The sequence below is a fragment of the Gigantopelta aegis genome, chromosome 2, assembly GCF_016097555.1.
Source record: "Gigantopelta aegis isolate Gae_Host chromosome 2, Gae_host_genome, whole genome shotgun sequence".
Lineage (NCBI taxonomy): Eukaryota > Metazoa > Mollusca > Gastropoda > Neomphalida > Peltospiridae > Gigantopelta > Gigantopelta aegis.
The window spans coordinates 47,529,490-47,555,178 of NC_054700.1; the positions used below are offsets into that span (position 1 = coordinate 47,529,490).

At 35.2% G+C, this 25,689-nt stretch overlaps 1 protein-coding gene across 1 annotated transcript in view; it reads left to right on the top strand.

Moving 5' to 3' along the window:
- Positions 1-25,689, top strand: part of LOC121388770 (adhesion G-protein coupled receptor V1-like) — a 179,110-nt gene extending 153,421 nt beyond the window's left edge. Inside the window, exons 88-105 of the mRNA XM_041520265.1 lie at positions 210-355; positions 870-1,074; positions 1,659-1,762; positions 4,477-4,593; positions 5,861-5,968; positions 6,654-6,821; positions 7,544-7,627; positions 8,117-8,177; positions 9,568-9,648; positions 12,487-12,590; positions 13,121-13,325; positions 13,988-14,092; positions 14,779-14,919; positions 16,180-16,261; positions 16,638-16,910; positions 18,544-18,665; positions 19,484-19,681; positions 23,474-25,689. Of these exons, the coding sequence (XP_041376199.1) occupies positions 210-355; positions 870-1,074; positions 1,659-1,762; positions 4,477-4,593; positions 5,861-5,968; positions 6,654-6,821; positions 7,544-7,627; positions 8,117-8,177; positions 9,568-9,648; positions 12,487-12,590; positions 13,121-13,325; positions 13,988-14,092; positions 14,779-14,919; positions 16,180-16,261; positions 16,638-16,910; positions 18,544-18,665; positions 19,484-19,681; positions 23,474-23,758 (2,589 nt within the window). The 3' untranslated portion in view covers positions 23,759-25,689. The remainder of the gene's footprint in view (positions 1-209; positions 356-869; positions 1,075-1,658; positions 1,763-4,476; positions 4,594-5,860; positions 5,969-6,653; positions 6,822-7,543; positions 7,628-8,116; positions 8,178-9,567; positions 9,649-12,486; positions 12,591-13,120; positions 13,326-13,987; positions 14,093-14,778; positions 14,920-16,179; positions 16,262-16,637; positions 16,911-18,543; positions 18,666-19,483; positions 19,682-23,473) is intronic.

The following is a 25,689-nucleotide window of genomic DNA, read 5'->3' on the forward strand; positions in this document are numbered from 1 at the left end:
ATCTGGATTAAAAATATCATGCCTCAACTGGGATCCGAACCCAGTACCTACCAGCCTGTAGACCGATGGCCTACCACGACGCCACCGAGGCCGGTCATCTTCTTCAGAGTCGATATCATCTGAGTCATTGTCGGTGAATATTTCCTTTGAAACATCTTGGACTTCAATTAACTAAGACTTCCATAATAACAATATCTTTCCATTGCCAGGAGCCAGAAGAAGGCTGGATTTTTGTCATCAAGTTGTTACGGGCGGAAGTCGACGCAAAGATTAACGAGAACAACCAGTTTGCTGTAATTAACGTTGAACCGAGTGACTACATTAGAGGTCTGCTCCAGTTTACAACTGACTCAAGGTAAGCCATGCTTATTCATTTTATTAGTCCTCTACCGATCCAACTGGAGGGGACTAGAGGTTTCATCTCTGTCTTCTTCTGTCTGTCTGTCTGTCTGTATATCCATCTGTCCCACATATAGTTTTCCGGATGGTGTTTTTTTTAGAATGGTTTGAGATATTGAGCTGAAATGTTTTGTATATCTTTATCATGTACTGTTACAGATCAGGTTTGACCTTTGTGGTGATTTACCTATTTTTGACAGAGTTATGGTCCTTAAAAATTAGTTTTCCAGACTCTTTTTTTTTCACAAGACTTTGAGATATTGAGCTGAAATGTTTTGTATAACTTTATCATGTACAGTAGAGGACATGTATTGTTTTAGCAGTACTCTCATAATGCTTGTTTCAGTTAATTTTCATACTTTAGCTCCTTAAAGTTCAAGCATGCTATTCTTGGCACATGCGTCAACAATGCAGTCATAAAATTATACACATGTATGCAAATCATATACACAAAACTTTTTGTTTTACAGAACAATGGTAGTTGGTGAAAATGCAAAGAGCGTAAGACTAATGGTGGAACGTGTCAAAGGTCAAGGTTATGATGTTGAGGTCTTGTACAACACTTTGCAGATGACTTCACAAACAACTGTTTCTGGGTTAAAGATCTACCCGGCTTTAGAAGGGTCAGACTTTACAAGACAGACTGGCAAACTAGTCTTCCAGCAAAACACACAGGTATATATAAAAACAAATAATATCTAGATCATTTCTCTCTCTCTCCCTCCCTCCTTCCCTTGCCCTCTTTCTTTCTTTCTTTCTTTCTCTCTCTCTCTTTCTCTCTCACTCTCTCACTTGCAAGCTACATTGCAATAAATACAAACAGCACACATTGAAATCAGCCCTAACATGTCTCTATTCTGTCTTTTCTCTTTTGTTTGATCGTAAAATCTCTCTCTCTCTCTCTCTCTCTCTCTCTCTCTCTGTCTCTGTCTCTGTCTCTGTCTGTATCTGTCTCTGTCTCTGTCTCTATCTCTCTCTCTGTCTCTCTCTCTCTCCTTTCCCCTCCCCATCTCTCTCTCTTCTTTTCTCTCTCATCCCTTCTCTTTCTCTCACTTCCTCTCTCTGCAAATCTGCCTCTCTCTCTCACTGTCTGTGCCATGTTAACATTATAACTTTGTAATGATAAAAATTGTATTTTTAATAATTCATGGAACATAAAGATTCTTTACTAATCTACTAAGAAGATAATGTATATAATCATATTGATTTGAAGATTCTACTAGAAAATGTTGACTTTAAGAATGTTTTCAACTTTTCAGGGAGTTCAGTTCATTGACTTAACCTTGACTCCAGTTCTGGCTTCTAATAATCCTCTTCCAAAACAGTTTTCTGTGCTTCTGAAGAATCCTACTAATGGAGCCAGGTAACCATGATAGTTATTTTCTTTAAATACCAATTGGGGTGTGTCATAGCCCTCGTTTGATGTGCGGTTGGTCTGAGATTGATCCCCATCGGTGGGCCCATTGGTCTATTTCTCATTCCAGCCAGTGCTGTCCTGTCTGTGGGATGGTGCATATAAAGGATCCCTTGCTACTAATATGAAAATGTAAGAGGTTTTCTCCTTATGACTATATGTCATAATTACCAAATGTTTGACATCCAATTAATCAATGTGCTCTAGTGGTGTCAGTAAACAAAACAAACTTTAACTTTAAATACCAGTTGTCACAGTAACGGTGGATGTAGGGAAGGGTAAATTGGGTATTGTCCATTGCCTTGCACCTTAGGGCCCCACAATTTTATCACTTTTCTTTTGTTGACTAAAGAAGTTAATAAGGACTGTATCTGCGATACTGTGATAAGAGTGTTCATCATAGAATCAATCCCATTGGTTTTTCCCATCCTAATAAAATGTTTGCAAAAAAAAAAAGAATTGCCAATAACATTACATTTGTATTCATGTGGAAATTACTTGGGAGAGCAGATTCCCTAGAATGAAGTAGTCTATCAATCTTTCTGGGCATGAGTTCGACCTGTACCACCCTTTCAATGGTTACAGTAGTTTTAGATATAGGGTTAGGGTTAGTCTTTAGAGCCTTTAATATAGAGGGGTACGGATCGAACTCTTTCCACTTTCTGCCAGAAAGTAATTCAAGGGTAAGCAGTAAATACAAAACTGTGTATAAGTGGTTATTATGGGTTTAAAATATTTAGATATTAGACACTGCATTTTATGTACTATGACACGTTTTAAACAATAGCTCTTTTAATATCACATTTTCTTGTTGTTTTTCTTTGGTCTTAATTTATTTTAAATCTCATACTCCATGAATATTGTTTATAAATTAACTATTTTTATTACAGGAATAAGACGTTTAGTAATACTGGTCATTTTAAAGTATCCAATATGCATTTTTAATGTTTTTACAGCAAAGAAAACAATCAAAGCTGTTTTGAGTGTAAGCGTAATATAAATAGAACATATTCTTGTCTTCTTTTTTTTTCCTTACTAACAATTTCACATAGACATTTAACTGTTTACAAATTTATTTTTCAGTGATGCATTTAATATTTTGTATTGGAGTGAAGCTTTATAATTAATGAAAGATCAGGCAACAGTTCCTTTACAAAACATATATATCTCATATTCATTCAAGCTGTTTAACCTAAGTACTTCGATGTTAGGCCTTAAAGAAACTGTGTGTTTCTGGAAACCCCACCCTACACCTAGAAAAAAGGCCCAACCTTAATTTTCGTTTTCATTGTTTTTTATTATTTCAAAAAAGCTGACCTAGCCTACCTAAAATATTTTGGCACATTCCCGAAAACACACAGACTATTTTTTAGGACTTACAAAAATTTATTTAGATAACAGTTGACTCAAAATGAACTAGATGAATATGTACTTTAAAGTTTGTAATTTCTTGTGTTTCATTTTGTATGTACAAATCATGGTTGTTGTTATCTTTTAACAATTGGTTAACACACTTAACACATTCTTATATTTTTTCCTATCTTTTAACATTTGATTAAGATAGAGTTAACATAAACTATTAACATTAACTGTTATTAACTGAACATAAAAAAAATATTTATGTGATATAATTATTAATCTTTTATTTATTTCATAACATTGATTTTTGTTTGTTATTTGTTTGTTTTTAATCGGTTTAATATAAAATACATACTCTTTTTCTACTGTATTTCTGTGGCATTTGATAATTTGTTTCAATTTACTAAAATAATAAGAATTAAAAATCAATTTAGGTTTCCTGTTTTGTTGTTGATAGCTATCCCCATTTTTGTACTCTTGACTCCTTTTACTATTTATAAAAACAATGAATACATAAATGATTTGCAAGAATTATGTAATTGCAATACAGAGTTGTATTATTTGAAAATTCATTGTTATTCGTTGATGACTACAAATGTTTTTTTGTATGGACACAAATATTTGTTTAGTAAAGTTTGTTGACCTTTGAATAGAAATGTTATTTAATTTGACTGACCAAGACAAGGACAGTTTTGTTTCAAAATTTTGATTAGCAACATTTGTTATCATTTTGATTAGCAACATTTGTTATCATTTCGATTAGCAACATTTGTTATCATTTCGATTAGCAACATTTGTTATCATTTTGACAAATTACTACTGTATATTGCCGTGTATTAGCCGACTTTTGAAGTCTAGAGACACTTTCCAAAAGAAGAGAGTCGGCTTATACACAGAGGCAACAAACTGGTGCAGAAAATTCTGATCGGAAACACTCCCAACTGCAACTTATGCATTTGAAAGCCTTTCACAGTTTGTGTAACAATTATTTATGCACAGTATAACTAAAACACCCCATCATGCAATATTATGTACTTTTTTGTTCTTGAATGCATTATAAGTTTGATGAATAATAATAAAAAATTACTTGTTTATTATCATTTCAATGGTAAAAACGTGTTTTTTCCATCTGGACGTCATCTTTGTGTTGGTAATTAACATTTCAGAATTGTGTAGTGATCTCTAAAACCTGCGTAGCGAATTGTAATGCAATACTGAACAAAGTGTTTCCTGGCAGATGTATACATTTGTTTCAAAAAAAGAAAAAAAGACTTAATAATAATTATTTTTGTTTTGTATCCTAGCATTCATCCAGAATTTGCCAGAGCTCATGTTAGAATAGTGAAAAATGAATACCTACTCCTGTGGAAGGCAATAGTTGAACAACAAACTGCACCGTTAACTAACGTTAACATACAGAAGTAAGTACTAATATATTGACTGAAACACCATCGCCCATACTTGCACACTGTACAAGTCTATAAACCAAATAACTGTCATGTCGTTGAGGTGGGTTTTTTAGTTTTTTACCTCAACATCGCACTTTAATCTTAATTGGATATAAGCACAAAAATCAAGTTGAAGAAATAAAATCTAAGAATTTAACATTAACCTCTATTCTGGACAGTTGTGATGACAACAATATGATGGAGTATAATGTTGCTCATATTTTTAATGACATGGTAATAAAACAAACTGATGAGTGATAATTTAAATTTAAAGGGACTGTCTTAGTTTGCTACCATTATAAAATGTTTACAACATCTTAAAGGGACATTCCTGAGTTTGCTGCAATTTTTGAGATGTTATTGACTAGCAGAGATTTTTTAACGATTGTAATTACATATCAAATATATTTTTCTGCATAAAATATTAGTAGCTGTATATTAAATGTGTTTCTAATCATTCTAATATTTGTACTAGGTTAAATTGCATTTTATTTCCTAAAAAAAAATATTTGTGTACGCATGAAATTATTTGAAGACAAAATCCAGTTTGGGCTTTTGACAAATATTAAGATAACCAGAAACACATTGAATATACAGATACTGATATTCTAAACAAGAAAATATATTTAATATGTAAGTTTAATCGTAGAAATATTTTATTAGTCGGAAACATCTTACAGTGCAGCAAAATCAGGAATGTCCCTTTAAGCCTTTTGATTACTAAAATTACATATTAAAGATATTTTCCTGTTTAGAATATCAGTGTCTCTATAAACAAGGTGTTTGTTGCTGTCCTAATGTTTGTAGTAGCCCAAACAGATTTTACATTCCGATAATTTTGTATGTACGAACAAATATATATTACAAAGTATAATGAAAACTGACAGTAAAAAACATTAGCACATGACTGCAAACACATTGAACATACAGACACTGGTGTTCTAAACAAGAACATACATTTATTAAGTAATTTTAGTCACCAAAACAAATTTGTTAGTTGGAAATATCTTACAATGGCTACAAACTTTGTACAGTGTCTTCAATTAATTAGATATATTATTATTATGTAACTAGTTATAATCATATGAATATTGCCAGTTGTTGTAATTTAATAAGTCACCAGTAAAGGGCCAATTTCAATACAACTTTAGGTTCATACATGTTAGTTAGTTAATCTTCAGACTTAGTAAAACATTGTTACAGGTGCCAGTGTTACTTTTAATGAAATTGTTTATTGCAGGACTGTCAATCAATTCGAAGAGATTGTAAAGGATGACCTTGATGATAATGATGTGACCTTGATAGAAAACACATTAAAAAGGATTATTAACGAAGGGAAGAAAAGAAAGTAACTATCCTTTTCATCCTTTTGTGAAACTCAAGAAATAAAGGTTTTGTAAACTGTAAGATCTAGGATCATTCCCTGTCGGATGTTCCATTGGGGTATTTCTCGTTCCAGCCAGTGCATCATGACTGGTATATCAAAGTCTGTCGTATGTGCTACCCTGTCTGTAGGATGGTGCATATAAAAAATCCCTTGCTACTAATGTAAAAATGTAGCAGGTTTCCTCTCTAAGATTATATAAAAGTTTGAAAGTTAAAGTTTATTTTGTTTAACGACACCACTAGAGATTTATTTATCAGATGTCAAACATTTGATTTCCAACATTTGATAATTTTGACATATAGTCTTATAATTTGGGAGATACGAATATTTGTTTTCGGCACATGCCTCAAGATATTAAGCTGAAATTTTTTAAATAGCTTTATCACATACTATTACAGATCAGATTTCAATATTATGGCAATGTTCCTATTTTTTACAGAGTTATAGCCCTTGAAATTAGGAGATACGAAAAAAAGGACCCAGTAGGGTACATGTATTGCTTTAGCAGTACACTCAGAATGCTTGTTTATCGGTGTCACTGCACTGCAAATATGTTATGGTCCTTTATATATTTATAAGAATTCTGGATTTTACTTTCATTTTTAAAAAATCCCATCTATTCAGTGTATGTTACTTCTTTTTTCAGACTGCCGCCCGAGGTTTTTAAGTCAGTTGTGAGCCTGTTCTGTAAATTGCTGGACCCGGGGAAGAACGATGCGACACAAGGTCGATCCTCACTGGCGCTGATTCTGGAGGAATTCGCGTACACATTTCTGACCAATGCCGAGTGTCCCACGCCTAACCCACCCGATGTGTAAGTGTCTACCTTGTTGACATTCATGTAGTCAGTTCTGAACAGTGGGCAGAGAGCTGTGTTTAGTAGCATCCGGTACCACTGGAAATTAATGTAAAAATACCACAAGTGGTTGCTGAAGGCCAAGTAAAGTGGGCGCCATGTTTTAACACACCTATTAGTTGTCTTCTAATTTATATTCATTGTTACTGAAGATATAACATACCTAACAAAGAAACCTTTGCCACATGTTGCATTGGATTTGGTAGTATACACCTACCTAACAAAGCAACATTTGCCAAGTTACTAATGTCATTTCTAGTTCCAGCCAGTGCACCGCGACTGGTATATCAAAGGCCGTGGTATGTGTTATCCTGTCTGTGGGACGATGCATGTAAAAGATCCCTTTCTGCTAATCGAAAAAGCTCATAAAGTGGTGACAGTGGGGTTTCTCTCTCAATATCTGTGTGGTCCTTAACCATCCATGTCCGATGCCATATAACCGTAAATAAAATGTGTTGAGTGTGTCATTAAATAAAACATTTCCTTCCTTCCTTTCTCAATTATCCATGTGGTCCTTAATCATACGTCTGACACCATATAACCATAGTTAAAATGTGTCGTTTAATAAAATATTTCTTTTTCTCCGATTGATTGAAAACATATTTTATTGTACAAAGAACAAAAGAAACGGGCACAAGTTTGACAACTTACAAGGCCCTCTGTTTTTTCACCCTTTACAGAGTGAGTCAACAGTGCACACATGTGAAGGTATCTGCAGGTCGTTGGCCAATGGAAAATATAGAAGGCTTCAACTATGCAGCTCAGTAAGATTATTGACTAATTAAAATACAGTGCAGTCTGGTTAATTAATTAATGTAATTTTTCATGCAGTCGGAATAACTAACTAAAAAATATTTTTATGCAGTTGGGTTGACTAATTTAGATATGAATTTTAGTGATGTGGGTAATTTTTGCCATAATTCCATCAACTGTTCAAGCATGTCTGCCATGGGCACAACTTCTGACTTCACCAGAGAGTTCTGTTCAAAACAGGTGATATATTTGTGGAATTGTTTATGAGTTAAAATATTATTTCTTAGTACAATTGGATTACGGTAACTAATTAAAATATTATTTTCGTTAAAAGCAATTTAGTTAGTTTTCATGCAGTTGAGATAACTAATTTAAAAAAATTTTTTTTGTGCAGTTGGGATAATTGATTAAAAGAGGATTTTTTAGTGGATTTGGAATAAGTTTTTATTTTTTTAGATATTGTGGTTTAATCATAAGCATACATATTTTCTGTCTTACAGGCGACAGGATAAGCTAGTTTTGCCAGCCACTATTCCACAGACATCAACTGGTGCCAATGGGGTAGGATTATTGTAATGTAGCTTGCAAGTGAGAGTGAGAGAGAGAGAGAGTGAGTGAGTGAGTGAGTGAGTGAGTGAGTGAGTGAGTGAGTGTGAGTGAGTGAGTGAGTGAGTGAGTGAGTGAGTGAGTGAGTGAGTGAGTGAGTGAGTGAGTGAGTGAGTGAGTGAGTGAGTGAGTGAGTGAGTGAGTGAGTGTGTGTGTGTGTGTGTGTGTGTGTGTGTGAGAGTGTGAGAGAGAGAGAGACAGACAGACAGACAGACAGACAGACAGACAGACAGGGAGGGAGGGAGGGAGGGGCAGACAGATATTTGAATTAGATACATATTTTTATTATTAAACAAAAGAAAGAAAAAAAATCATGTTTTAGGGCAGTTTTTGACACGGTATGAAAACGAACTCATAAAACAGAGGTACATGTATATGAAATCATTGCCATCTTGGATCGATCCCCATCAGTGGGCCCATTGAGCTATTTCTCGTTCCAGCCAATGCATCACGACTGGCATATGATAGGCCGTGGTGTGTACTATCCTGTCTGTGGGATGGTGCATATAAAAGATCCCTTGCTGCTTATCCAAAAGAGTAGCCCATGAAGTGGCGACAGCGGGCTTAATCTCTCAATATCCATGTGGTCCTTAACCATATGTCTGATGCCATATAACTGTAAATAAAATGTGTTGAGTGCGTCGTTAAATAAAACATTTCCTGCCTTCATTTCTGCATCTATTTTTCGTATTCTGCACTATGCCAAAATCCGGTCACATGGAAAACGGTCCTTAGTGTCAATGTCAATTTTATTATGTGTCAGTACCATTTCCACTTATTCTCGTGCTTATATCCAATTAAGGTTCAAGCACGCTGTCCTGGGCACATACACCTCAGCTATTTGGGCTGTTTGTCCAGAACAGTGGGTTAGTTGTTAGTGGTTAGTGAGAAAGAAGAGGGTGTAGTGGTCTTACACCTACTCGCTGAGTCGTTAAAACTCCCTACCAGTTTTATGTCTGATGGCTTAACCACGACACCACCAATGCTGGTCCTCCATTCAGATAGAGGCCGGTAAGTACCAGTGTAAATTTTTCTTTATCAATGTTAGTTGGTGTTAGTGTGAGTATATGCATTGCTATTTTTTCGCACCACAACTGGTACATCAAAGGTCATGGTATGTGCTATCCTGTCTATGGGATGGTGCATATAAAAGATCCCTTGCTGCTAATCGAAAAGAGTAGCCCATGAAGTGGCAACAGCGGGTTTCTTATCTAAATATCTGTGTGGCCCTTAACCATATGTCCGATGCCATATAACTGTAAATAACATGTGTTGAGTGTGCTTCATTAAATAAAACATTTCTTTCTTTCTTTCACTATTTTTTCATTTATGTTTTGTTCTCCAGTGTCACGACTTCCACATGATAGAGTATAACAGTGACCAGTGGTTCCGGACTGAGGGTGGCCAGCAACTGCTCAGTGGACGGGTATGATACATATACAGAACTTCACATACGTTGTTTTCGCTCATTTTGCGCAAGAATATATACCACAAGACCACGTAGCGGTCAAGTGGTATATTCTTTCGCAAAATAAATGAGTGCAATAATAGAAAGCAAAAACAACGTATGTGAAGTTCTGTACTTATTATATGCCTTCTTTTATGTTTTTCAAAAATGTTTTTTAATTTAACATCATAACAACACTTTGTTAAATCTATGATTAAAACTCCTTTCATGGATTTACTTAATGTTAAGAATCATACTCTGCGGCCGCCTTGTGTAATGTTTCAAATACGATGTGACGTCATTTGTAAATCATATATGACATCAGTAAATAAAAGACGCTAACTGCAGTAAAAAGAAAAAGGGAATTCCCCATTTAAACGTTCTGGTCCATATTGCACATATGTGCGATACAAAATAAATTTATCACACAGTTTCAAAATTTCTTTATCACTGTAGTAAGATTGAATAGGTATGCAATAAACACTAAGACAAAACCGTTTAGCACAGTTCGGTAAAAGTGATTAAAGTCGCACACCCTAGTTTCAGCCCGTAAATACATGGACACTACATTTGGTGAATCTACTAACCTGTAACATATTTGGATAAAGGTATAATGGAGTAAAACAAAAGTCTGTGGTGTTGAAATGGGAAAATACCTTTGAAAACAGACTGGAGCTTGGATGTTTTAACCTCTACTTCCCAGAGGTATGTGCATTTTTTAATCTGTCCCAGGTCGGACCCCTGGCTATCCAGAGATGGGACCCGGGACAGACATGCTCAAAACCTTCGTGGTATATGAGCATGGTAAAATTATCCGCTCCGCATTTTTAAAAGATGAAGAATCCATTTTATTGTATTAGAAACACCAGGGTGACCAGAAACACTGTGGATTTATGAAAATTGATACTTTAAACAATAAAATCTAAATAATATTTCAATGTGTTCTAATAGTAATAAAAACTATGCCATAGTGTTTAAAAACTCGGGTTTGTCACTTTAAATAAAAGAAACGCTGTGACTTTCAAAGTGAAATCAGATACTGGATTTAATAACTGCATCATTTGTCAGTATAAGTAACAGGAGATTTTCAATACAAAATGAAATGTGTAACACTCATGTCACTGGACGAAGCTTGGGTGTTAAAAATACAATGCAATAGTACCATATTGCTAAACCTTTTTGTTGTAGTATATTTAATAGTAGTGTTTAATGTTTAAATAAAAGAAACGCTGTGACTTTCAAAGTGAAATCAGATACTGGATTTAATAACTGCATCATTTGTCAGTATAAGTAACAGGAGATTTTCAATACAAAATGAAATGTGTAACACTCATGTCACTGGACGAAGCTTGGGTGTTAAAAATACAATGCAATAATACCATATTGCTAAACTTTTTTGTTGTAGTATATTTAATAGTAGTGTTTAATTAAAAATCTACATAGAATGAGTCCATGCTTCTAAATAAAATTTTACTTTGTTGTCTTATATTGATATAAACAATTAGAAGCATGTCTTCTTTGTTAACGGGGCGGGATGTATCTCTGTGTGTTACAGCACTCGCTTGATGCGCGGTCGATCTAGGATCGATTCCCACTGGTGGGCCCATTGGGCTATTTTTCGTTCCATCCAGTGTTCCTAGTTTAACAAAGGCTGTGGTGTGTACTACCCTGTCTGTGGGATGGTGCATATAAAAGATCCCTTGCTGCTATTCTAAAAGAGTAGTCCCTGAAGTGGCGACAGCAGGTTTCCTCTCTCATTATCTGTGTGGTCCTTCATCATATGTCTGACGCCATATAACCGTTAATAAAATGTGTTGAGTGCATCATTAAATAAAACATTGCCTACCTTCTTTCTTCACAATTTCAAATATTAAGAATCCTTTTCCCCATGAGTAATTAGTATATTAATAACTAGTGTGTCCATTTGTGTTTGTAGGAAGGTCCATATAAAAGATCTCTTGCAGCTATTTAGTCAGAGTAGCCTATGGGGCAGCAGAAAGTTTGATTTCTCACTATCTAGACCAGTTTGTTTGTTTTGTTTAACAACACCACTAGAGCACATTGGTTCATTAATCATCGGCTATTGGATGTCAAACATATGGTCATTTTGACACAGTCATAGAGAGAAAACATGCTATAATTTTTCCATTAGTAGCAAGGGATCTTTTATATGCACCATCCCACAGACAGGATAACACATACGACGGCCTTTGTTACACCAGTCGTGGAGCACTGGTTGGAATGAGAAATAGCCAAATGGACCCACCGATGGGGATTGATGAAGCGAGTGCTTTACCACTGGGATACATCCCACTCCTATCTAGACCAAGTGGGAAAATAATTATATGTTGGACCACAAATGGCCGTAGTTTTAAAAATGTTTTCAGGTGTCATTAACCAAATATTTCTTTTCTTTCCCAAATCCTTCCAAAGCTTTCTAATCCTTACAACTCCTTCTAAAGCTTGCTAATCCTTACAACTCCTTCCAAAGCTTTCTAATCCTTACAACTTCCAAAGCTTTCTAATCCTAATAACTCCTTCCAAAGCTTTCTAATCCTTACAACTCCTTCCAAAGCTTTCTAATCCTTACAGCTCCATCCAAAGCTTTCTAATCCTTACAACTTCTTCCAAAGCTTTCTAATCCTTACAACTTCTTCCAAAGCTTTCTAATCCTGACATCTTCCAAAGCTTTCTAATCCTTAAAATTTATTATTCTAAACACTTTCCAGTGTTACCAGATGATATTTTTAGATATAGTTGTAATTACACATATGATTACCAATACATGTATACTAATATTTTTATTATTTATGTCAGGTGATTTCATTTGGAATCAAAGGGAGACAATCTGGTTACATCGACACTCCAATAATGTTTCGTATTCACAGTCCAGATAGACGTGTGGCAACCAGAAGAGCTCAGTATGTAAATTATTATATTCTAGGGGGTTTTTTCTAGTCTTTTGTTGGTCAAAATCGGTTTTTTTTTAAAAACAATCAAACTTTTTTTACATTTAACTGCATTTCTCTCACACTATTAGTCCAAAATTTATTATAAATGCCAGTTATACCTGTAAATGTTTATATCAATGCTTGTTAAAAGAAAACCCATTAGAGTGAATTAATTTTAATTTTTAATTAATTTTTTAATGTTTAAAGTTTTTCTTTTTTTTAAAGTCAACTAGATTTTAATCATCAAACTTTGCTTAGAAATTAAAACACATGTCATATATAAAGAAAAATTATACAATTAATTTTTTTAATGCCAACCATTTTTGGGTAGGCAAGACATTTAATTCTACACAATTCTTGTTATTATCTAGTTAGGATGATTGATTTTAACTCTTTATTATTTAAAAATTGAATTAAATTAATAAAAATGCAAATAACATGTTTTTGCCAGGTGTGTATATTAATAAAAATTTTATGTTAACTTCCTTTTTCTCCCCCAGGTGTGTATATTTTGACATGGCCATCAAACAATGGGTGGGGCCTGAAAAAATCTGCCAAGTGACCAACAACCTTGAACTTGGCACAGACGACTTTGTTGACTGTTCCTGCAATCACATGACGAGTTATGCTATTGTTGCCAAGACGAGTGAAGTGGGGCTGGTTGGATACACTCTCTGGTTCTACATTGCCTGTTTTATATGCATTGTACGTCTTAAAGACTTACTGTCTCTTTACTATGAGTGCAAGTGAGATATATAGCATAGTGGTAGAACAAAGTTAAAAGTTCAAATTTGTTTTGTTTAACGACATCACTAGAGCACATTTATTTATTTATCATTGGCTTTTCAACCCCTGCAATTAAAAAAATGTCCATGGCAAAAAAAAACGTGCCATTGAAATAAAACCCCACCTGAATATAGTCGAAGACAAAACAGTGCTGTGGAGAACTCAAACCTCCCTGGCATTGTCGATTGCTGTGAGTTGCAGGGGTTGGCTATTGGATGTCAAACATTTGGTAATTTTTTGACGTATTGTCTTAGAGAGGAAACCCGCTACATTTTTTCATTAGTTGCAAGGGATCTTTTATATGCACTATCCCAGAGACAGGATAGCACATACCAAGGCCTTTGATATATCAGTCATGGTGCATTGGCTGGAATGAAAAATATCCCAATGGGCCCACCAATGGGGTTCGATCTTAAACTGACCACACATCGGGTGAAAAAAGAAAAAGAAAGAAAGGAAAGAAAGAATGAATGAATGTTAAAATAAGATTTTGAAATAGAAAGTTTTAAATTTTGTCTTGTAAAACTTAAGTTTATTTTGTACTTAAAAAGCATTCCATTCTGTTTTTTTGTGCAATGCAGGGTTGTATGTTCGTGACGATTCTCGTTCACCATGCGTGTGTGACTCGGGCCACTATCTCAGCTTGTCTCATCATGCACATGTGTTTTGCTGCCATGGCAACACAGGTAAACTGTTATTTCTAAACGTTTATTGTAAGTTATTAGATTTCATCTCCATCCTTTTCTCTGTCGGTCTGTCTGTCTCTCCATCCTTCTGTCTATCTATCTGTCTCTCTGTCCATCTGTCGGTCTGTCTGTCTCTCCGTCCATCTGTCAGTCTGTCTGTCTCTCTGTCCATCTGTCGGTCTGTCTGTGTCTCCGTCCATCTGTCGGTCTGTCTGTTCCTCCGTCCATCTGTTGGTCTGTCTGTCTCTCCATCCATCTGTCGGTCTGTCTGTCTCTCTGTCCATCTGTCGGTCTGTCTCTCCGTCCATCTGTCGGTCTATCTGTCTCTCTGTCTATCTGTCTGTCCCACATATTGTTTTCCCGATGTTTCAGTGAATTGGTTTGCTGTACAGGTGTGCCTTATGGAGGCTGCGTGTCTTTATAATTTTTATAAAGATAAAGTTAAGCTAGTAATGTTTAAATAAACTTTTTGTTCGAAGCACATTTAGTTACCTGTAATCAGTTTACTGATTTAATATACAGGTGTGTCTTGTACTGACTGTATACCTGAGTCTATCACAGATTTTGGTGTACAACAATGTTTATAATATTTACAGATAAAGCTGGGCTAGTAATTTTTATATAAACTTTTTGTTCTAAGTGCAAACTTTAGTTACCTGTAATGAGTGAATTGGTTTGCATAACAGGTGTGTCTTGTGGTGGCTGCGTACCTGAGTCCGTCGGAGATTCTAGTGTACAACAACACTGATGACAACTACCGCTGCATCGTGATGGGCATATTCATGCACTACTTCTTTCTAACACAGTTTACCTGGATAGTAACACAGGTGAGTGAGTGTCCGGTTTTACCTGGATAGTAACACAGGTGAGTGAGTGTTCGGTTTTACCTGGATAGTAACACAGGTGAGCGAGTGTTCGGTTTTACCTGGATAGTAACACAGGTGAGCGAGTGTCCGGTTTTACCTAGATAGTAACACAGGTGAGTGAGTGTCCGGTTTTACCTGGATAGTAACACAGGTGAGTGAGTGTCCGGTTTTACCTGGATATTAACACAGGTGAGTGAGTGTCCGGTTTTACCTGGATAGTAACACAGGTGAGTGAGTGTCCGGTTTTACCTGGATAGTAACACAGGTGAGCGAGTGTCCGGTTTTACCTGGATAGTAACACAGGTGAGCGAGTGTCCGGTTTTACCTGGATAGTAACACAGGTGAGCGAGTGTCAGGTTTTACCTGGATCGTAACACAGGTGAGCGAGTGTCAGGTTTTACCTGGATAGTAACACAGGTGAGTGTCAGCTACTGCCAGTAGGAACACTTTATACCTACACTACTACAAATGTTTACACATATTAACAGCCTTCCAATAAGTTCTAAAGTGAACACTTAAAAAAAAATATTTAAAAAAATAACTTGAGGGATAGCTTTAAGTTAGTAGTAACAATTGCCAAATTATATAACACATGTATATTTTCTCAATACAGGTAAGTTGATGTTAGATTTTATATTATACTTTTTACTTTGAAAAAAACAAGGAAATAATTTTAATTAACGTGCAAACCTTTTTTTTGATAAAACCTTTTTTTTTCATTTTTAGATCTTGAAATAACTCAACATTTGTTTTTAAAAATCTTAAGAAGCGTGGGTTCATATTTTAAAACAAGCTTTTTTAGAAATAATTAATTTCATTGCATACTTTTTTTTACAGAATTTTAATATTTTTTAACCCAAAAATTATGTCGAAACTAAATAATGGAATGCTACATATACAAGTTGATAATTAATATTATGTTTTTAAAGTTATATTGTCTTGGGTTTTGGAAGTTTTAAAATATTTACTTCAGAGCACTTTCTCTGAAATAAAATCTTCATGCAGCAATATAATGCTTGTTAAGGAGGAAGAATAGCCCAGGAACTGTACAAGTTACCTTCATAAATAAAGAGGTTTATTATTGTGATTGTTAGTTATGAAACAATGGACATTTATGAAAATCTTACTATTTTATCTTCACCTGGCTAATAATAAGCCAGGAACCTGTTTTTTAAGCTTCCACTGTATTAAATAATTTGTGTGTAATTGTTTTTGTTGCAGTCGTATAATTTCTGGAAGCTCTTAGTGATGAATGATGAACATACAGACAGGAAATATGTGATATTCTTTGTCTTAGGTTGGGGTAAGTAATCCACACAGATTGATCATAAATTAGTTAATAAATACATTAATAATAAATAAATAAATACATTAATAAATAATACATTAATAATTAATTTTAAAAATACATTAATAATAAATAAATAAATAAATTACTGATAAATAAATACATTAATAATGATTAAATTCATTAATAATTATTTAATAAATACATTAATAATTAATAAATAAATACATTAATAATTAATAAATATATTACTAATTAATAAATACATTAATAATTGATAAATAAATAAATGAATACATAAATAAATGTATAAATAATAATTAAGTACATTAATAATTAAGTACATTAATAATAAATTAATTATATTTTTGTTTGTTTGTTTGTTTTTCAGGTCTCCCACTGCTACTGGTTGCTGTGTTCTATGCCATTGTTTACAACGTCTACAAGTTTGTCTATGACTTGCCGGTGGCGTTTATATACGGAGATGTGAATAATAACTCAGAAATGTGTTTCATCACCAACGCATATTCCGTTCTCGGGGGGATCATCATTCCTGTCCTGCTGATGTTGACGGTGACTGGAGTTATCTTTGTGAAAGCGTTTCAGATTCTGCCAGGCTGGCAGGCTTATGATGACATCTACAGAGGCAGATACAACTATAACGGTGGGTGTTTCACTCTTTACTTACAGCTTGTTTAGTCATTTCATAAAATGATGGGTTCTTTAAAAAATCAAATTTGACTGTATAGATCAGTCAAATGATGCAGTATTCCTATCCATAGGTATATGAGATAGGGGGCTGCTGGACAGCTCAGCGGTATGTGCGATAGGTGACAAGTTGGTATGGAAATAGCATGTAGCTTAGTGGTATATGTGGTAGGTCACGGGATGGAAGTAGCATGCGGCCTAATGGTATGTGTGACAGGTCTCATGATGGTATGGAAGTAGCATGCAGCCCAATGGTGTGATATGTCACATGACAGTATGGAAGGAGCATGCAGCCCAATGGTGTGATGAGTCACATGATGGTATGGAAGTAGCCTGCAACCCAGTCGTGTGATAAGTTACATGATGGTATGGAAGTAGCCTGCAGTCCAATGGTGTGATAGGTCACATGATATTATAGAAGTAGCCTGCAGCTTAATGGTGTGATAAGTCACATGATGATATGGAAGTAGCCTACAGCCCAATGATGTCACAAATCACATGATGTAATGGAAGTAGCATGCAGCTCAATGGTGTGATAAGTCACATGATGTAATGGAAGTAGCCTGCAGCTCAATGGTGTGATAAGTCACATGATGTAATGGAAGTAGCATGCAGCTCAGTGGTGTGATAAGTCACATGATGTAATGAAAGTAGCCTGCAGCCCAGTGGTGTGATAGGTCTCATGATGGTATGGAAGTAGCCTGCAGCCCAGTGGTGTGATAGGTCTCATGATGGTATGAAAGTAGCCTGCAGCCCAGTGGTGTGATAGGTCTCATGATGGTATGGAAGTAGCCTGCAGCCCAGTGGTGTGATAGGTCTCATGATGGTATGAAAGTAGCCTGCAGCCCAGTGGTGTGATAGGTCTCATGATGGTATGGAAGTAGCCTGCAGCCCAGTGGTGTGATAAGTCACATGACAATATGTAAGTAGCCTGCAGCCCAGTGGAATGATAAGTCACATAATGTTATGGAAGTAGCCTGCAGCCCAGTGGTGTGAAATGTCACATGATGTAATGGAAGTAGCCTGCAGCTCAGTGGTGTGTTAGGTCACATGATGTTATGAAAACTGCATACAGCCCAGTGGTGTGATAAGTCACAAGATGGTATGGAAGTAGGCTGCAGCCCAATGGTGTGATAAGTCACATGACAGTATGCAGCCCAATGGTGTGATATGTCATATGATGGTATGGACGTAGGCTGCAGCCCAGTGGTGTGATAAGTCACAAGATGGTATGGACGTAGGCTGCAGCCCAGTGGTGTAATAAGTCACAAGATGGTATGGACGTAGGCTGCAGCCCAGTGGTGTGATAAGTCACAAGATGGTATGGACGTAGGCTGCAGCCCAGTGGTGTGATAAGTCATGGGATGAAAAAAAGCATGCAGCTCAGTGGTATGTGTGATAGGTCACATGTTGGTCTGCCTATAGGTTGTATTCACGGTGATATGAAAGTGGTATGCAGCCCAGTGGTGTTTGGACCAGGTCAGGATTTCATTTTATCTATACTCTTCACGTTTGGTCCTATGAGGGAAAACAATCATTTGCACTTGTTTTTTTAAAATACTTCTCACTGTGATTTGATTGTTTTTCAGAGGTGCGCCTAACTCTGTTGTTCTGGCTGGTGATCATTCTAACCTGGCTGTGGGGAGGGCTCCACATGGTGTATGGACAACTCTGGATGCTCATTTTGTTCTGTATATTTAACATACTACAGGTTGGTATTTCGAATGCGAGAATTGATAAAAGCGTGATTTCATTAATTTCTTTTATACTTATTTTCATGCTTCTATCCAATTACGGTTCAAACAGGACAGAAGGTTAGTGTTTAGTAGAGAGAAGTTGGTGTAGTGGTCTTACACCTACCCATTGAGTCTAGGCTGTCTGACCAGGACAGTGGGTTAGTTGTTGGTGGTTAGTGAGAGAGAAGTGGGTGTAGAGGTCTTACACCTACCCATTGAGTCATTAAACTTGCTCTGGGTTGAATCTGTTACAGCTTAAGTTCTATGGCTTAACCACAACACCAATGACTGATCAACAGCATGATAGGTGTTAAAATATCTATATACATATATCTAAAATTGTACTATTATTTTGCAGATATCAGTATCTTGGTGCAAACAAAAAGAACATTTTTAAAACATTGAAACTTAACTCCTGTCAATAGAATTCATTCATGTCTTCAATATTTTTCAGTATCTGAAATATCAGTTAATTATGCTTGAAACACATTTGGACATAAATAAGTATGAAGATAAAATGAATGGATGAACAAACAAATGAATAAATGAATATGTGAAAAATTTAATGAATGGATAGATGGGTGGATGGGTGGATGGATGGATGGATGGATGGATGGATGGATGGATGGATGGATGGATGGATGGGATGGATGGGATGGGGTGGATGAATGAATGGATGGATGGATGGGTGGGTGGGTGGATGGATGGATTTTGGATGGATGGATGGATGGATGGATGGATGTACCTGCTATATATTTTAAAAATTAATTGGTGTTTTTGTTTGTTCTTTCAGGGTTTGCTGGCGCTGATCCTGTATGGTATTATTCGCAATCCGCTGCTGGCCTGTGTGTTTGGGCCCAAGAACGCCAGTTACGCTGTAAGCTCCGATTTTGATAACTTCTTTCCAACCACGAGTAATAACTTCCACTTCCAGGCATCACAAGGGTCCAACGATACTCCAAAAGGATCGAGAGCCTCGCTTCTCAACGAAGTAATTATCACAAACTTTAAATTTAATTTTTTCTTTGGAATTGAAGGGATTTTTTTCTAATAACTTTTAAATGACATTTGTTTTTAGCATGTATATTTTTTCCCGGGTAATTTATGTCTTTTTGAAGATTTTGATTGAAAGTAACCTTAAATTGAAAAAAAAAATTATTGGAAATAAAAGGATTTGTTTTCCCAAATACCTTTCAAGTGAAGTTTTTTAAGCATGTGTATTTGGTCCCTGGAAATTTATCTTATATCTTTATGAAGTTTTTGATTAAAATATTTTTTGATTGACATTATGATGGATTTTCTAATAACCTCGAAAACAAGATTTTATAGCATGACTTTTGTCTGGGTTATTATTGTAGCCTTTAATTAATTTCTTAATTAGAAACATTTAGGTTTGGGTTTTTTAGGTGATATTTTTTCCCTATAATTATTATAACCTTATAATTATGTAATTATTTTCTTGATTGGATACAAATTGGGTTTTCTTTATCTTTCTATAACTTTTGTAACCATTGTTCCTATAAATATTGCAACCTTTAATTAATTTGAATTCTTAATTAAAAAGAAGTAATTATTTTTAGCTTATTTGTCCATGTAGTTATTATTATCTTAAATTAAAAAGTTAAGTTAAAGTTTAAAAAAAACATAATCTAAAAAACCCAACATTAACTGTAGTTGCAACAACATACTATTCTTATTGCAAATGTATGCAGATGTTTTATTCCATGGCTTGCGGTTTCACACCAGTTTTGATAATTGCAGTGTAAATTGCAAATGATTGCTTTTTCCTATGGAGGTAGCTCATTGGTTGAGCAGTCATCTGAGGTGAGGCGGGTTGTTTGATTGGTCTCCTGAATAGACTCCATGGGATTTTGCTTCATAACTGATATACCCAAAAACAAATGTACACGCTGTTCTGCATGGTGGGAAATGCATATAAAAACCCAACCTGCTGCCAATGAGAAAGAGTGGAAAACTTTTAATTTGTGGTGGCAGCTCTTTTGTCCTGTTAATGCTCATTTCTTTTCACATTACCTGTCCTCAAAACAAGTGCACTCCCCCTCCCCCCCCCCCCCCCCCCCCCCCCCTGCTACGGCTAGTAGTCTGGTCCGAACATCCCAACAGCCAATGGGATGGCCTAACCTCTTCTACTGCATACTCCCTCTGGTTCCGGTCACGTGACGCTCCAAGTTTTCTCCAAGGTTTTATGTTCAGGTTGCTGTCTGGAAGGAGCAGATACAACAATTTATGCAGTCTCTTAAAGCTGCCTATCATACTACTTTTTTAAATTCTTTATTGAAAAGGGGCATAATACAAAGTAACATGAAATGCAGAGTATATATTTTTTTGTATTTGAGAATAAATTTAAAACTGTTTTATTTTAGTATAATTTGATTTCATTTGGAATAATTTGGCTTTAATGGGGGAGTAATGTATCCTTAACTTGAGTAATTTGTTAGGTAAAATGTAATTCAACTTCTTATTGTATTATTATAATAAAGATTTCCTGTTTTGGTTGATGGCAAGAATTTCCATGCTTTAGTATTTGTAACATACATTGGTTTTTTTGCTTGTTGATCCCATGCATTTGAGGTTTTCTGCCAAACTGCATTTTGCATATTAATTTTACAGTTTGTTTTAAACTTTAAAAAAAATTTGTTCGTTAGAAATAGGGCCTCCACGAGTCCAAAATGTTGGACTCGAGTACTCGAGGATCAAACTCAACTCAGACCCGAGTACCTGACACTTACACGAGATGATAATAAGTCTAAGGCATAAGTAAAATAGCATTATGCATCTTAATTCCAGTGATGAACATGGATGCCAAATCATACCATTGTATTGCATTTCACATATTCGACTTTTGTTTTCCCTTCATGTCTCGTATCCGTATAATGTAACCGGTGGCAAATATATGGCAAAATGACGTACATTCGACTTTTCTTTTCCCTCCATGCCTCATAACCTTATAATGTAACTGGCTTCCAGCATATGTCAAAATAACGTAAAGAATATAATTAAAGGAGAGTGCTCTTCCTTGCACGGGTACTTGAGTCTTGCTAGTTAGAAATACATTTGGCACAAACAAATGTTAGCTTTTTTTACAAACTCATATTTAATCTATATGTCTTTAAAAGCTGATCACAAATATTATGCCAAATGGGAATAGAAAGGAAAGTGCAATTAGTTTGATATCCAAAAATGAACAAAATAAATGTGGCCACAAATTGTATTTGAATATAATGTCCATCAAATTGAATACAACACCCACCATAGTTGAATTTATTACCCATATGGTCAAAAATATCTTGGTACATATCAAAGTGATACATCCCACTAGAACGCCAAGTGGGACGTAAGATTTCGACGTCACATGATGACGTTATTGATTGGCACTCTACAACCTTATAGTAATGTCAACCAAACGAGTCGAGTGATATCAATGAAGACCCATCATAGGATATTAAACTTGCTACCATTTCGTATCATGTTTGTCCTGAGTGAAATAATGTACAAGGTAATATGTTTTCGATCTCTGCAGTGTGTAAATCGCTTCTACAGCTACTGATTGGCTGGTTTAAAATTTACGTTTGGTTGATTGTTTGCCACGGCCCAGAACTTCAATTTCATTCATATGTTTCCATTCATAAGTCAGATCACGCATACGTTATACGATCTACAAATATTTAGAGAAACATTTTGATGCATTTGTTTCATAAACATGAAATGGTATATTTTAATAATCGTCGGCTTGAGATCTAAGTAGCATAGAAAAATAATTATTTACTAATGCAACCACAGTTGTATCATTTTGTATCGTAAACATTTGGCTCTAACAAGAATGTTGTTATGCCACGATGTCACTTACTGTACATTACATGATGGCTTTGTTGTAGACATAAACAATAACTTACGAGTTAAAGGAATTACGGATTATCTATCCACAACAGATAATCCGTAATTCCAAGTATCGAGTGGGTTATTGTATTTATTACCCATAGTGTAAATAGTTTAGAAACTTAAACTTTAAACTTCTTTCATGACACAAACTATAAAATATACAAGATGTGAAAGTCTGCTGAAACTGATGACATCACGAAAGAAAAGCAACGAGAGACTTGACAGTCGAGGAAGCCGACGACATTACCAAACTAACGTCATGACATCAGAGAAAGATAGAAAATATATTCACCCGCATCTCACTGCCCATAATGGAAAGAAATGTTTATATTAAAAAGAGAATAACCATCTCGCTATGAGGACTTACAAATTATCTGTCTCTTGTGAATGAATGTTGTAAAACCCTCGCCAAAGGCTTGGGTTTACAAGATTCCTTCACTCAGGAACAGATAATTCATAATTCCTTGTAACTCTTTAATTATTCTCTAAATAATACTCACCATTCAAACAGAAATGATCCAGAATATGTAGCACTCGAGTGGTATAAATCTTGCGCACTATAATAGGGATGCGATAAATAACATGGGGAAACAACTGGTATGTGGTTCTGTATTTATTACATACAACCTTTTTATATTATGAGTAATAAACGTTTAATTAAATAACACAACTTTATATTATAAATTTTGAATTTTATGGAATTGACAGAATGCTGAGCATCCTGGCTAAGGACATGACGTCATTCGAGTAAACATGTACTATGCATGCAAGATTTTTATACTACACATGTTCAATAAAATATTTTTTATTGCATGGTCAGAATTGACTTTATTTTACTATAGTAAGATTAACTGGGTATGTAATAAACATTTTTTGTTTTCAGAGTTGGGAGCGAGACTCTGTGGGTCAGCACAGTCAGATGACCGTGAAGCGCGCTCTCCCGTCACAAGTGTACATCGACCCACCAGTGGCGTACATCACACCGCCGTCGCACAATGATGTCGACGACAAAGACTTTGACGAGATTCTCTATGCTCTGAAAGCGGGAGGAAGCTTCGCTCCCAGCGAGGTTTCTCATAACGTTGATGATGACAATTTGTCGGAGCTCTCTGTTCGTTTGGAGGGATTTCAAACAAAGAAAATAGAAATTACAGACACTCATTTGTAGTGTTTATTCTGGGATTTAAAAATCCACATTTTCGATGTCATTCAGTATGCAATTTTCACAAAGACTACTACTTACTTTTTATTGACATAACATAATGCATTTGTATCAAGTCATTTGATGATTTAATTTTTATACTTGTCACTTGCCAACATTTTTATTAGCCATACCCATAAGCATGGGTGGAGGGTAGGGGTTCATGACAGAGTAACCCACTAACCTTCTATTTGCAGACTTAAAGTTCTGTCAGTTTTGGAGTCTTCTGAGATTGTGTGATGTATATTATTAAACATTATATTTAGAATGCAGAGATGGATATTGTTTTATCATTTATTTTTTGTTAATGTTTATTTAGCCTAATACTTAATTCTGTGTATTAGTAAACGTTTTTGCCGATACTTGCCGAAGGCGGTACAATTCATCAGTAAGCTGTAGTTTTACCTTCTAAGATGACCTATTTTGCAAACCAGTATGGTTGTCATGTATATAGTTTGTCATTCTCAAAGAATTGTGCTATTTTATTTGCAGTTCAAATCATTGCTTAAACAGTTTTATTATATCTTGTAAGTATGCATCAATGTTCTTGTCATTTGTATTTTGGAAAATCATCATTACCATTAAATAGGGAATTTGCATTCCTTAATATTTGGGGGGGGGGGGGGGAAATCTAATTTAGTGCCAGGGTCCTCGTCCAAGATGCAGTGGGGCATAGGATCAATTGCACTTGGTGGACCAAATCTTTTACCCCCATCCCAACCAGTATTCCACAACTGGTATATCAAAGGTTGTGGTATGTGCTGTCCTGTCTGTGGGAACGTGCATATAAAAGGTCTCTTGCTGTTATTCGGTAGCAGCCTATATATCATGTTTCCTCTCACAAACTAGCACAAGTATCGAATAACTGTTGCATACCAAGTAACTAATTGAAAATATGCCGAGGTGTTGGTGAATAAACATTCCTTTTCTTTCCTTTCATTAAAGTTAAATGTCTGTATCTTTAGAAAAGTTCATCACTACCACTAATTTCATGACCAATTCAGGACAGATTTCATTGTCAATAATAATAGTCCATAACTATTACTAAAACATTCATGACTATCACTAAGAAAGGTTTAGGACTCGCCAAGAAAGGTTCATGACTCGCTAAGAAAGGTTCCAGAGTAATCGCTAAAAACTATCATTAAGAAAGGTTCATGACTCACTAAGAAACATTTACGACTATCACTAAGAAAGGTTTACAACTCATCAAGAAAGGTTTACGACTCGCAAAGAAAGGTTCAAGACTATCACAAAGAAAGATTCCTGACTAATCGCTAAAAACTATCATTAAGAAAGGTTCATGACTATCACTAAAAAAGGTTTACGACTGTCTCCAGATCATTTCTTTGTCTGTAGTCTGAATTATTCATAATAGTTAATATCAGTTTGAAAAACATTTATGTCTGTTAGATTAGTTCATGTCAATGAACATGGGGCCACAGTTGTTTTACAAATTATGTCAAAATCATGCTCATGTAACCCACCCACACACAAACACATGTACATTATCATTTCCCCAAGTATTCTTTTAATGAATTTATCAACTAAATACTCCATGTATGAATACGTTTTCAGTACCAAAATTTATGAGTCTATACACTATTGGTATGCATGTTGATAAATACATTATTGTATATACTATAGGCACCTACATGTATATATACGTTATTGTCAAGTATATTTATAAACATATTATAGTTACGAATACATTATACCACAGCTTGTCCATTAATTTATTGTCTTGTTAAACTTACATTTTGAGAACTATTTGGCTCATTGTGGCCATACTTCATGTCTATGCAAAAATATTGTGTTCAGAGTATTTAATGTGCGTTTGCTTCCATTCACCACCATTTTATTTTTACCCGTGCAATATATTAAAATTATCATTCTTT